This window comes from Eurytemora carolleeae, unplaced genomic scaffold (genome assembly GCF_000591075.1).
Source record: "Eurytemora carolleeae unplaced genomic scaffold, Eaff_2.0 scaffold1058, whole genome shotgun sequence".
Classification (NCBI taxonomy): Eukaryota; Metazoa; Arthropoda; class Copepoda; order Calanoida; family Temoridae; genus Eurytemora; species Eurytemora carolleeae.
This window is the reverse complement of record NW_019396949.1, coordinates 85,338-100,731: the sequence shown is the minus strand read 5'-3', so window position 1 is coordinate 100,731 and position 15,394 is coordinate 85,338. Positions and strand designations below refer to the sequence as shown.

Sequence of the window (15,394 nt, the reverse complement as noted above, 5' to 3'; positions counted from 1 at the left end):
GCTAATCCTTTACTTATTGTATAGGCCAATTTTCACTTCACTTCCAAAGGTCAATCTGTATATTACAGTACTCAGGGGTGATTTATGAAAATATTTAAATGGAAAATTTGTTTTCCATGAAACTTTTAAAATCCCTTATCGCGTGAAGGATTCCATTTTCACAGGAAGACGTACATTTATAGCCTTTTACAGAGCAATATTTCATCGTTAATAAACTGTTCTGAGAAAACTGAGTAAAAATTCAAGATACAAAACCTCCCCATACACTTCTACTCCGAAAGCGTAAGCGTACTGCATATTTGATATTTGTACTGTATGAAATTAGATAAATTGCGGAAAAATAGTATTATAATAAACGTAAGGAGAAAAAAATGTACTGTGACCAGTCCTAGAATGATACGTATTAATAAAACAAGGAAAACATGTGTAGTCGGAAAAGTTAATAATCAGTAATTGAGTTAACCCAAACAAGTTGTCAATACCAGATCTTCTTATTTTTCACCAAGAAATGAGAAAATGTTAATTCCAAGATAAACGTGATCTTAAAAATTAATTTAAATTTACAACCACCTTATTTCAGGTTGGTCTTCTTTTTTCAGTTCGGAATGGGAAAATGACATTTTAGGAATTCAAAATAACATTTTAAAACTTCAAAACTCGTTAAAAATATTAGAAATATACAGTTTTATCTATTATTTTTTGTAAGTTGGATGCAATTTTAAGCAGAAAACTTGACGAAAATCGGCGTTTTGCTGAAACACATCGTTCTTTATATTTTCTCTGCCATGCGTAAATGAAATCTTTCGTTAATTTTCAAAAACTTGCCTTACGTTCCTTAACTTAAAGTTGCCCAGTCGTGTACCCGTGTACTGTACTGTAATGTGAAAATAATATCAAATGTTTTAAACTTAAAAGTTTTATAAATATATGTTCTAAACATTGAAAACTTATGTTGACTGATAATAAAAGCATAATAAAATAAACGATAAGAAAATTGGAAGAAAAATATTTAAGATATAAAACCAGCGTCCACCCCAATTTTCTTTAACCGATGTTTATTCTAAGACACTTTTATTTAAAATAAAAACCTATGAAAAAACAGAAAGGAATGAAGGAATATGATTAAACTGCGCCTATGCATAAATGAATTTGTGCTACCTTCTGTTTATTTAGTTCTAAATAGTACAAACGCGCTTTGCTTTGTTCAAAATCTTGATCATAAATCACAAAAATTCCGGTAATTAAAGAATTTTATTCTAGAAAATTACAATTCCCACTCTTTTATCCTAATGATTATTGCTTATTGGTTGTAATATTTTAATGATTTGTTTGGAACTAAATTGATTTTTTTACGATCCGAGTTGAATGTTGCAACTTTATGAATTTGTATGGATGCTACGTTCTTCGGTATAAGTCGTCTTTAACAATTTTCTCCTTATACACACATCAGATAGAAGTAAGATTAGTAGTGATCAAAAGCGCTTATTTTTCGCCGTAAGCCTATACCCCCTTTCTTTTTTTGCTCACTCCCTTTGAGAGCAAAGTTTTGATGAGAAAGTGTACATGTTCTCACGACCCAAACTTGAATGGCATTATTCAAATTCCTCCGTTTAAACAACAATTTTAAACAAGAAAGTTCTAGTTTTGAACTGAACATATCTAGGGCTACACAAAAATGTGAGTGAAAAAGTATTGTAAAACCAAATGCCAAGGGATTCCGAAACTTCAAATTCAATTAGGTATTCAATTCAATGCCACTTTTTCTAGCTCTCTATATCTCTGTGTCTGGGTGTTCGGTCGTCTGTCCGTTTGTATCCAATAATCGTCTAAACGACTTAACCGATTGACCCAAATTTAATGTGGGACCTCACATGACGCCAAGGAAGGTTTATGCAGATGCTCAGAATTACAAAAATTTGTCTCTAAAAATATTAGATTTTCGTAAAGTTTTGAAAATCCATAAACAAAAATTGTTAATTCGCAAAAAAAATTTTTTTTCAAAGAAGAGAAAATTCTGAAAGTTTGACCAGCTATTAAGAGCTGAAATAAAAGGTGGGGGTGCGCCCTGATACGCCCTGATATTAAATATAAATATCCTAGATAAATATGCATTTTTTAGGCTGCCATTATTACAGCGTGACGGATGATATAATTGAACAAAACATAACATGGTTTCTGTGCTATCATGGTACTGGTACAGATATTATTAAACTCTATATAGATAGGTTGCCCCCCAAAAAAACAAGAACTAAGATTAAAAAAAGACATAAATGTTTTTTTTTTAAAATTACAGATCACATTAAGGAAAGGTAACGATTCATTCATTCTGTATTTTTTCCTCATGTTTTTTTTGGGATATCCTGTATCTGGTTGTTTTTTAAGATATACTAACAGAAAAAATCATGGGATAATGTTCAATTTGCGCTTTAAAATCGAAACTTCATGAAATTGATTCAAATGTCAATTTTTGTTTCAAATTATTTTCTTGTGATTTAGGAAAGATTTTTTGACAATTCCTGAAAGAATCCCTATCGCAAAAAAGCTGAAAGAACACAAGAGACTTGTTAATGAGTATGGTAATGCAAAGTTCGCACTGTTTCCTTTGAATATTATGAAAGTAGGTTTATTTTATCAGGCATATTGCACTGCACTTTAATGTTTATTTTTGAAAAAGAAGTTTAAACTATTTTAAAGGGACTGTAAGCGTAATTTCAAGGGACCCACCATGACAATCCCAGATTTCAATAGCTTTGTCTGATAAAGTATCAATTAGATATCCATGTTTTATTCCTTTAAACTGTTTATTTTCATCTACGGCTTCTCTGCGAAAGTGACTTGCACACTTTTTGCGTATAGGAAGCAATGAGTCAGAAAACCGACGGTATCAGGCCACCACATTTTTTAATCAGATTAAGGTTTAAAGTTACAGTTGTGAATCTGGCATTTCCATCTTTACATTAATGCTTACAGTCCCTTTAAGTTCAAAGTTCAAAATCCCATGTTTAAGAAAATTCACAACAATAGTTAGAAATGAACTGAAGGGGCATTTTCTTGCTTTGACAGGGATTTCCTGTAGCTTACACTCTGTAATCTAGTAATTCACAAAATTGCGGGAAACCAGTTTTAGAAACCAATTCATGCTTTGCTTTCATGATCCTGGTTCAAGAGCAATGTTAGTTTTTTATGCAATCAGTTAACTGCATTGTTTACTATATATTAACAACTACTAGGACTGCACTGAATTCATACCTCTAACTGCCTGACTGCTTGATTACACAATACACTGCCTAGGAACCATTCTAGGCGCCCTGCTCGAATATACTACTTACATGTTATAGGTATGTCCCTCCTTCAAGGGGTGAACAGGGTTTCCTTTTCAGTTTGCTTAATACAGGGTTTTCCTTTACAGTTTTTAGTATACAGGGTTTTTTTTATCAGCAAATACAATACAGGGTTTCCTTTACAGTTGGTAAAACGCAGGGTTTCCTTTATCAGTGGACATAATACAAGGTTTCCTTTACAGTTTGTCTATAATGCAGGGTTTCCTTTACATTTTGTAGAACACAGGGGTTTTTTTATTAGTGAACATAATACAAGGTTTGTTTTACAGTGGGTAGAATGCAGGGTTTCCTTTATTAGTGAATATAATACAGGGTTTGTTTTACAGTGGGTAGAATGCAGGGTTTTCTTTATTATTGGACATAATAATACAAAATACATGGTTACCTTTACAGTTTTCAGAATACAGGGTTTCCTTTACAGTTGGTAGAGCACAGGGTTTCCTTTATTAGTGGACATAATACATGGTTTCCTTTACAGTTTGTAGAATAAAGGGTTTCCCTTTGCAGTTAGTAGAGCACACGGTTTCCTTTATTATTAAACATAATACATGGTTTCCTTTACAGTTTGTAGAATACAGGATTTCCTTTACAGTTTGTAGAGAACAAGGTTTCCTTTATTACTGTACATAATAATACAAAATACATGGTTTCCTTTACAGTTTATAGAATACAGCGTTTCCTTGATTAATGGACTTGACTCAGAGTGTCCTTTATTGGTGGACATAATAGAGGGCTTCCTTTACAGTTTGTAGAATAAAGGGTTTTCTTTGCAGTTGGTAAAGCACAGGATTTTCTTTATTATTGGACATAAGTTATAATACAGGGGTTCCTTTACAGCTTGTAGAAAACAGTGTTTCCATTACTAGTTAACAAAATACATGGTTTTCTTTATTAGTGGACATATTACTGGTTTCCTTTATTACTGTACATAATAATACAAAATACATGGTTTCTTTTACAGTTTATAGAATACAGCGTTTCCTTGATTAATGGACTTGACTCAGAGTTTCCTTTATTGGTAGACATAATAAGTACGTGGTTTCTTTTATTAGTAGACATGATGCGGAGTTTCCTAATTATTGATGGACATAATAGAGGGCTTCCTTTACAGTTTGTAGAAAACAGGGTTTCCTTTACAGTTTGAAGAATACAGGGTTTCGATTACAGTCTGTAGAATGTAGTTTTTCCTTTATAGTTTGAAGAATACAGGGGTTCCTTTACAGTTTGTAGAATACAGGGTTTCCTTTACATTTGCTATACGGGGTTTCGTTTACAGTTGACAAAATTCAAGGATTCCTGAAGAGTTTGTAGAATATAGGGTTTCCTGTATTAGTTGACATAAAGCAAGGTTAAAACAAGTTATCTTGATACAGGGATTACCAATGTTATCATGATACAGGGATTACCAAAGTTATCATAATACAGGGATTATTAAAGTTATCTTGATACAGGGATTACTAAAGTTATATTAATACAGGGATTACTAAAGTTATCTTAATACAGGGATTAGCAAAGTTATCATGATACAGGAATTAACAAAGTTATCATGATACAGGGATTACCAAAGTTATCATAATACAGGGATTACCAAAGTTATCATAATACAGGGATTACCAAAGTTATCATAATACTGGGATTACCAAAGTTATCTTGATACAGGAATTAACAAAGTTATCATGATACAGGGATTACCAAAGTTATCATAATACAGGGATTACCAAAGTTATCATGATACAGGGATTACCAAAGTTATCATGATACAGGGATTAACAAAGTTATCATGTTACAGGGATTACCAAAGTTATCATAATACAGGGATTACCAAAGTTATCATGTTACAGGGATTACCAAAGTTATCATAATGCAGGGATTACTAAAGTTATCATAATACAGGGATTACCAAAGTTATCATGATACAGGGATTACCAAAGTTATCATGATACTGGGATTACCAAAGTTATCAGGATACAGGGATTACCAAAGTTAGCATGATAAAGGGATCACCAAAGTTATTAAGATTGCAGGAATTAGCAAAGCTAACATGATATAGTGATTACCAAGGTTATCATGACATAGGGATTACCAAAGTTATCATGATACAGGGATTACCAAAGTTATCATGATACAGGGATTACTAAAGTTATCTTAATACAGGGATTACCAAAGTTATCATGATACAGGGATTACCAAAGTTATCATGATACAGGGATTATCAAAGTTATCATAATACAGGGATTACCAAAGTTATCATGATACAGGGATTACCAAAATTATCATGATACAGGGATTATCAAAGTTATCATGTTACAGGGATTACCAAAGTTATCATAATAGAGGGATTACCAAAGTTATCATGTTACAGGGATTACCAAAGTTATCATAATGCAGGGATTACTAAAGTTATCATAATACAAGGATTACTAAAGTTATCTTAATACAGGGATTACCAAAGTTATCATGATACTGGGATTACCAATGTTATCATGATACAGGGATTACCAAAGTTATCTTGATACAGGGATTACCAAAGTTATCATGATACAGCGATTTCTAGAGACACACTTTTTTCCAAGTTGTGTTAAAGTACGAAGTTTTTATACTTGTTTAGGTGTTTATTTACAGTTTCCAATTATATATCTATCTATCTACCTTGTTTTTCAACCTACAGAAATAGAACTAAGAACACGGTAAACATTTTAAATCCATCAACAATCAAAAAAATATTTTTTACAATATTCACATAATCTAAAAAACTATTTTTAGAAAATAGGAGAAAAAAAAGAAAAAGAAATCAACTTTAAATCGTTTTTATTTGGTGGAATATTAAAGTGAATTTCAAAAACTGGTTTTGACCATGGAACAGTGTTTTGTGAATATTTTTTACATATGTTGTTATTGAAGAGTGTTTATGTTGATGATTGATGGATAATCTTTAAACAATCTACCAGCTATATAGAGTATATAAACATCAAGAAACAAAAACATACTTCAGACCCTGGTTACCCTTCCAGTATACAACAGCTATCAAACCAATAGTATTTTTGGGAAAAGGCAGATTGATAAAGGACCAATATGAACATCTATCTCTCTGTAGGCATAACTTAACCCTATAAAGTCAAGGGGGGGGTCTCAAAATATGAATAGCCTGAGGCGCCCCCCCCCCACCAGAAAAGACCCTTAGAGTATGTAACACGTGTTATATTTCTACATCCATTTTTCAAGGGCTTTAAAAAAATAGCTTTTTTGAGCTGTATCTTTAGTCACTAAAAAGCTATGGGCTATTTTGGATTTTTAAACATGGACCGGTTATTTACCGTCCTGTACTGTAACCCACCCTAAACATTAAAAAAATTACAAACAATCCTTTAAATTACCATTCTTTAAATAAATACAGTTATATGGTGATAGCTACAAATTTATCACTTAAAAAAAATTTTTTAAGACAATCGTCTCAACTCTGAAGAAACAGATTAAAGATGAAAAAGTGTTGACTTCTGGTTAAAATAAATTTTTTTTTTATTTTAAAGTTCGAATTTGTATTTTTTTAACAAGATTCTAACAAGAATTACGATAATTTAAAATTGTAAACTTAGCATTAGTTAGATTCTAAATTTTAATGTTTCTCCACAAATATAGAGTAATTAACAGAAGGTCACGTTACATAACGTTAACGTTGTTAAAATTACGTTGTATGACGTCGAGTATAATATCATTATTCTGGGAATTTTATTCTAAAAAACATATGATAAAGTAAGAAAAGAGATTTTTTCCCCCAAGACATGATCGGGTTGTAACGATCAAATTTCGGAGTTTTCTTTTGCGAAAGTTTGTTGTTGAAGGGGTTGGAATCTCCCAGCACATTCATCAGTCCAAGATTCATTTATTCTGGGATGAAGAAGGTTGACTAAAATCCAGTCACCTAAGTGCTGCTTAGGCCTGAGAATATCAAAGTGCAGGAATTCTTCTGAAATACTGAAATGAGAAATTATGATAAATGATAATAAGATGAAGATGATGATGATGGTTTTGGTGTTAGTATCTCTCCTAGAGTTTCAGAGCACACTCAGCTCTCCTGCACCCCTTCCAACTCTTTGCGATAGAGAGGTAGAATATTATATAGTTGGACTTTTAAAAAGTAAAAATTAGGCTTGATTTGAACTTTTAACTGTGTCTCTATATCTGCTGCATTGTGCCTTCTTAAATCATCAAACAATTAAATACAAAATTTTCGTGGATCTATTGATTTTTTTCGTGGAATTTGAAAAATTCACATTTTTAAGGAACATTTTTCAATTCAGACCATCCATGAACCTTCCCTGGGGTCAAGTTAGTTACGTTCCACACAAATGTGGGCCCTATCGGTTTAGGTGTTCTGACGTTTATTGGATACGAACGTACAAACAAGCATTTTGGGCGTTTTGCGCCCATTTACTATCTCAACTATTAATTGTGGCTCTATTTGTAAGCATCTTCTCTTGGTACCTCAATAAAAGTAATAAGAACAAAATTTTGCCAGATTTAATATTTTTTTGTGGGGTTTCAAAAATTTTCAAAAAAACCAAAAATTCTGAAATTCTGAGCATCTATAAACCTTCCCTGGGGTCATGTCAGGTTCCGCACAAAAGTTAGGCCCGATCGGTTCAGCCGTTTTGACGTTTATTGGATACAAACGGACAAACAGACCGACAAGCAAACTAAATATATATAGAATTAGAATTTAGGCCTTGGTTAGTCTTTAAGATGTATCAAAAAATAAAGGTATTAAATAGATTATCAAGTACAATAGGTGGCAACAGAGAAATGAACAACTTATACATGACATCACAAGTGTCAAATATAACAAGGAAAACGAAATTTTCTCAATAAGTTGACATGTTTTCAAAGATTAAATAAAAAAGTGTAAAAAAGAAAATAAAAAACACATAAAATTGCACTTATTTTACTAAAAGATAATCATTGTACTTTACTCTATTTGGAAGGTATCAACGAATTTATCATTTTTTTTTCTTTTCAAACAAAATAAAGCAAAAAAGCTTTGTAGTGTACTATTGGAGAGGGGATGCAGGGACGCCATGAGCCCTGCAAAATGATCTCCGAGCCGCTGGATTCGCAGATATGAGTATTTAAACTGACCTTGCGCAAAACCTTTTCTAAAGAATAGATATTATAGAAGTAATGTATAAAATTTGAAAGAAAAAATATTAAATATTTTAATTGCTATACAATGTTTTTTTAAATATTCAAAAATACACTTCATAACTATTGAAAGCGAAAATATTACTTCTATAATGTATATTCTAACGTTTAGGGGTAGCGCTAGGTCGTTTTAAATAACTATCTGCGAATACAGAGGCTTGGAGACCTTTTTGCGGGGCTCATTGCGTTCCTGCACCCCCTCCCTCGTTCTATGCATAGTTTTGTTTAATTAGGTGGAAGAAACAGGAGATTGTCATTATGGGACAACATATGACAGGTAACGTATTTTCACGTTAAAACCATTCATTTGTCGTTTTTAACTTTTTTCTTGTATCACAGTAGTGTAAAAAAACTCTGAAATCTTGAAAATCATTTCGGATTCTTGTTGAGCCTCTGAAAAGTGTTTAAAAATTGATCAAAAGTGAAAAATAATTGGTTTTTAACGAACTTTCGGTCAAAAACTGTTTTTTAACCAAAAGCAGTTAATCAAAAACAGTTTTATAGGTCAAAATCAGTCTTTTAGGTCAAAAACAGTTTTATAGGACAAAAACAGTTTTTTAGGACAAAAACAGTTTTTTAGAACAAAACCAGTTTTATAGGACAAAAACAGTTTTTTAGGATGACACCAGTTTTACAGGACCTTAACAGTTTTATAGGTCAAAAACGGTTTTAATATTTTTTTTAAATCAGAGTGAAATTTTTAGCCTTTTGCAGATTTTGATCCATACTTTTTATGTCAGGTGAAAAACGACATGTTTTAACTGTGAACTTATGTACGAGTGTGTGTTTATGCGGAAAAAGGACGGTACAAAGCTTATAATTATAATTAAAAGAACAAAACAGGCTGACCACAGAATGAAATGCTCAGACTAGGGATTGGTATTTAGTGTTTATTCACTATAGAATTTTATTTTTAAAATTAGATTTACGAATATATGCCGTAAATTATGTTATTTCGGATCCTACAGCATTTCCATCCTATGTATACAATTCCGTCTTACAATACTTCGGACCTACGTCAGCTGTAGGTCGAATGTAAATTCTTATTTTGTTAATCTGACCGACGCAGGAACTGCAGATCTTGTCAGTATGTAGTTGACCCAAATTTATAGGTCAGATGCACATACTTTTGTAGGTTATATGCACACTTTTTGCAGGTCAGATGCACATTTTTTTAAGGTTGGATGCACAACTTTTGTGGGTCGGATGCACAACTTTTGTAGGTCGGATGCACAAATTTGAAGGTCGGATGCACAGCTTTTGTAGGTCGAATGTACACATTTTGTAGGTCGGATGCACAGCTTTTGTAGGTGGAATGTACACATTTTGTAGGTCGGATGCACAGTTTTGTAGGTCGTATGAACACTTTTTGTGGGTCAGATTTGCATCCGACCCACTAATGTTGTGCATCTGACATACGATCAGGTTGTTCATCTGACCTACAAATGCAGTGCATTCGACCTACAAAAGGTCTGCATCTAACCTACAGTTAAGTGTGCAACCGACAAACAGTTCATCGGACCAACAGCAGCTGGAAGCTGCTGAAAAACCACGTGCAGGTTGGTCGGAAGCATCGTAGGACGGATGTAACGTTTGGCGGATGTAATACAATCCAAATTATTTTGATGATCAAGGACGACATTCAATTCGCCTTTCTACTGTTGTGTCACGTGACGGCCAGCCACACCAATTTCTAGTCCGAGCCACATTCTCCTCATTTTCTCATCCGAGCCACCTCTAAATCTTCGTCCTTCCAATGTTATTTTTTAAAAATGTCTAGTCCTCCAAGATAGAAAAAAAATTTAAGAATCGGGCCACGTTAGGGCATAAATGAAATATTAAATTTTAGTAAATCGGAAAAAATAGTTTCAATTGAATTAAAGTTTTTGAGTTCTATGTCCTTAAAAATGTTCACATTTTTTACGCGCATTTTCAGATATTCCTGGTGTAGAATGCCGCAAATAATTCCGAGATTATAAAAGTTTAAAATTTTTTCTTAATTATAATGAAAACCATAGATTTTTTCCTGATGATTTCATGGGGAAAATGCCAAATATTTTGCTATTTATTTCATATAGCGAAGGTAGGCCATTACGGAGGCAGAAGAGTTTTAAGTTTTACCTAAATAATGTTTGACATCATTCTCATGTCTGTAAAGATTCAAACATGATTTAATCACTGCAATACTTTAGTCTATCCATATTTTATGCCCTAACGTGGCCAGATTTGTTAATTATAGTTTTATCTTCAAGAATTAGAAACTTTTCAACACATAATAAACGAAGGACGAGGATTTTGAGGTGGCTTGGAGGACGAGAAAATGAGGAGAATGTGGCTCGGACGAAAAGATGTTGTGGTTGGCCTTCCTCCCCTCGTCACATTTCGTCGGATTTGATTTATATTTATATAGATGCGGGAATAGAGTTTGTATGAAGGGGCCCGGTGAGGTCTGTGGAGGCAAATATGGACGGTAATATTCTAAAATATATTTAAAGAAGTAATCTATGATTTTCTGTCTATTTGTTTGTATACCCAATCATAACTCCGGAACCCCTAGACTGATTTGCCTTAAACTTTAATCGTTGAACTAGTTAGAACCAGTTGAATGTTCTTAGCATTGCTTATTGGGTTGAAAATTTCAGGCAAAGCTGGATTCTCAAGTTAGTTTACATGAATTAAATTATGATTAATGATTATCATTATAAGTTAAAAAACATTATCATTGAATTATTATCCTAGTTTGTAATCTTTAAAGAAACAAAATTAAAGGTCACAAATTACGAAAAAGTTCCTTGTTCTTACTTGTTATAATAAATTAAAGCCAAAATTGGGTTTGCTAAAAATTGCCGATGGTAAAGAGAAATTATAAATTCATCCCTAGATTCCCATGTTTATTTGGACACGCTGGATTTAGATTCCCATGTATATTACAACACCCTTTAATTAATTTCCATGTTTATTGGGACAACCTGTACTAAATGCCCATGCTTATTGGAATAACCTGAAATAAACTCCCATGCTTATTGGGACACCCTGTTCTAGATTCCCATGCATTTTGGGCCCATGTTTATTGGAAATCCTGTTCTAGGTCTATGTTTATTGGTACACTCTGTACTAGATTCCCATGTTTATTGGGAACCCCTGTACTAGATTCCCATGTTTATTGGTACACCCTGTACTAGATTCCCATGTATTTTGGTACACCCTGTACTAAGTTTCCATAATTATTGAGACACTATGCACTAGATTCCCATGTTTATTTGGACACGCTGTATTAAGATTCCCATGTTTACTGGGACACCTTGTAATTAATTCTCAAGTTTATTGGGACACCCTGTACTAGATTCCCATGTTTATGGGGACACCCTTTACTAGATTCCCATGTATATTGGTACACCCTTTACTAGATTCCCATGTTTATTGGGACACCCTTTACTAGATTCCCATGTTTATTGGGACACCCTGTACTAGATTCCCATGTTTATTGATACACCCTTTACTAGGTATGGAACCTGTGGAGACGGACTAATGTGCTCCAACTGTAACAGATGTCAGGTCAGGATTATTAAAAAACAAAAAATTTAGGAAAAAACATGTTTTTGGCAATAAGTTTGTTAAATATAAAAATTTAGTAAAAAAATGCGTTTCTTTTGTTGTTTAGGGGTGCTCTTACCAAACATTCTCTTGTTGGAGTGATACTAACTGTTTATCCTGGTAAAGGGAACCAATAAGAGGTAATGCGCAAGAGATTGTTCCTGATATTAGGTAATTTTTTTGCTAATATTTGTACAAAATAAGAAAGTTTTTTTTACGTTGGGTCTCATTTCTCAGGAAATGCGAAAAAAAGATTTTTCTGCGTTTTTTATTTCAACAAGTCTAACAAGATATATGAAGCTGTCAACAAGTCTAACAAGATATATGAAGCTGTCAACAAGTCGAACAAGATATATGAAGCTGTCAACAAGTCTAACAAGATATATTAAGCTGTCAACAAGTCTAACAAGATATATGAAGCTGTGGCGCCCCTGTTGGATTCCTGGAATGCCTTACTTATTCATGCTTATTAGCACCCCGCTAAAAAGCTGTCAACGTAATTTTCTTAATCACTCTGGGCCGTAGTAAATTTGAATTCGAACAGGACCTGCCCAGTTTGTACCGGCCTGCCAGATAATAGCCTGTACTGACCCGTCGCCCTAACCAGACTAATGGACCGGCCTCTGCATGCAAAAATGATTTAACATGCTACCCTTGAAAGAGTTGTCTTATCAATTATAAATATTTAAGATACAAAATTATTAATATTAAACACTATTCAAGTCGTAAAAACGACGTATTTCAATTTTTTTTTATCAGGTTAAGGAATTTCAAGGGTGTTGCTATCTTTGTCTAGAGGGTAACTTGAAATTATTCCGTATATTCCTTCAGGGCGGATACAGGGGAGGGGGCGGCAGAACCCCCCTAAGTTTTCAGAATAGCTTCTCAATAGCACTTAAGGGAAAGAAAACCTAATGCCAAACAGAAAAAAATATCTATCTTAAAATATTTTTCTTATATTTCTAGGTTGGTAAAGAAGAATAAATAATTCCTCAGTCCTGCTGCAATTGATTGATTGATTGATTGTCAATTAATAGCTTCATCTAAAGACCATGTATTTGGAGTTAATAAAAATACCTGCTGCCATCTATTTTTTAATTTTATTATAATTATTTATTAAGAAGTACTTTAAATGTTTTCGAAAATTTTCAAAAAGAAATTAACAAAATTTTAGATAAGAACTAAATTCTAATCAATTAAATTAAGAATTGATATTACACTCCAAAATATTTGGATACCGAGGTCCAGCTATACAGCCGCATCTAGGGATTAAACCACGTGCTTGCTCCACTGAAACAGCTGATTCCATATTTCCATGATCAGCTGTTTCTACACTTGAATATTCAGCTGATTTTTTCTTCAGTTTCATCGTGTCTTCTACTTTCAAATCTGGCAAATTGTTTGTCTCCTCCTCTTTGGTTTCTGAAACCCCAAAGAAACAATCATTGATACAATAATAAAGATTTAAGGACAACTTTAAGGATGATTAGTTAATGCATTTGTTAAATGACTAAGATATCATTTTTTTTTCAAAACAAAATCAGGCTTTTGATTTCTTTTATTTGGCTTATTACAATGCAACCAATGTTCAAACTGTATTACGCTTTATAAAAAAATCATTGTTTGACACAACCATTAAATGTTTAAGTACATAATTATCTCGAAGTATTTAAACAGTCAGAGCAAATGAATATTCATCTCATACATTTTTATATTTTTTGTATTTTTATTCTTAGATAGTTAACAATAGTTAATAACCTTAACGACGACTCTTCGTTAACGGCTGTTGACGACGACCCTTTGTTAACGATGAAATACATTTTTGATCAAAAATCCCTTAGATCAGAACAACCTTAGGTCAGAAAACATAAGGGTATGTATTTCCCTCTATAACAATAAAAAATATTTCAGACGACACACATCAATTTTTCTCACTGTAAAAAAATGAAACCAAATGTAATTAAAATGAAATTATGAGTCGTTGTGATCCATCATTCTTTCTAAAAACAACATATGATCGTTTTAGAAACAAAAACGAAAAGAAGAACTATCGTTTCTTCGATCGTTTTTAAAAACGATTAACAACCCAAAATGTGTATCATGAATTTTCACAAACTATGAACATTTTGATGAATTTAATAACATAATATATTAACGTTCACAAATATGAACAAAATTCAATTTACATAGTGAAGTCTTTTAAGCATAGTGGACTTATTTACTGTCTTTGTTCTGCACGGCATTATTGCGTGAATAAAATTTTGTAAGTATCTCAGTTGAAACAATTAAATGAAAAATTACTAGTCTCGGGATTTCCAAAATGTGTCACCACAACTATAAAACTAAAGGATATGATAATAAACTTGTCCAGATTCTTATAACAACAAAGTTTTTCAAATGTTTTATGTCTCCGTCAATTTTGAAGCTACAAAGAAGGCGGACCACAACTTGAAAAGCTCAGAAGACAAACAATCTTTTTACGATGCACTTTCTGTCATTTATCAACCATCGGGAATACACGACGATTTTCAAGTTAATTTACACGTTTCTTGGGGAACACTGTACGTTAGATATTATGTACACTGTAGACGAACGAACACATTGTACAAGATACACAAATTTGAATTTTCCTTTTTTTAAATCAAAATATAATTATAGCTTTGTAAAACTCCCGGTAGTCGGATATTTTTTTTAATCAAAATATAATTATAGCTTTGTAAAACTCCCGGTAGTCGGATATTTTTTTCTAAAGGTTAATGTTTTCCAACCATGTACTTCTTCTAATACTAAATAGTCACTGATTACAAATCTAATTTTGAAAGTCTTTTTACTAAATTGTTTTCTTTTGCCTTGGTTAGCCAGGTTGTTGGTTGTAGGATTGTAGGGACAACTGTTCACATCCATTTATCAATTATAACAACCCATTCAGTGTTGACCACAAAAATAAGACTTTATTGGCTCAAATATAAACCAAACTCTTTCTGTGGATATGGCTTTGATTTAGCGAGAAAAATCTCGAAATTCAGTGCAAAGATGGCATTTCCGATTTATAACAGTACCCTTAAAAGCTTTGTCTGATCAAGTATGAATTAGTTATCTTTGTTTATAATTTTAAAAACTTAGTACTTTCAATTGTGGTTTCTCTGCAAAAGATACTTGCGCATTTCTACTGCAGGAAAACAAACAGGAATTATAACTAGAAATGGCCGCGTTTGTGGGTTTTTTTTTCATTTCGTTCGTTCATCGTTCATGAATGGCCTATT

The 15,394-nt window shown here is 32.7% G+C and overlaps 1 protein-coding gene across 1 annotated transcript; it reads left to right on the top strand.

The window, feature by feature from the left end:
* The first annotated feature begins 7,349 nt into the window (after positions 1-7,349).
* On the top strand, positions 7,350-13,221 carry LOC111710415 (neuroparsin-A). Its single transcript, XM_023484497.1, has 6 exons — positions 7,350-7,445; positions 8,771-8,814; positions 10,948-11,007; positions 12,041-12,092; positions 12,199-12,271; positions 13,098-13,221. The coding sequence occupies exons 1-5, from the start codon at positions 7,353-7,355 to the stop codon at positions 12,253-12,255; spliced, it is 306 nt and encodes a 101-aa protein (XP_023340265.1). The 5' UTR covers positions 7,350-7,352; the 3' UTR covers positions 12,256-12,271; positions 13,098-13,221.
* The last annotated feature ends 2,173 nt before the right edge of the window (positions 13,222-15,394 follow it).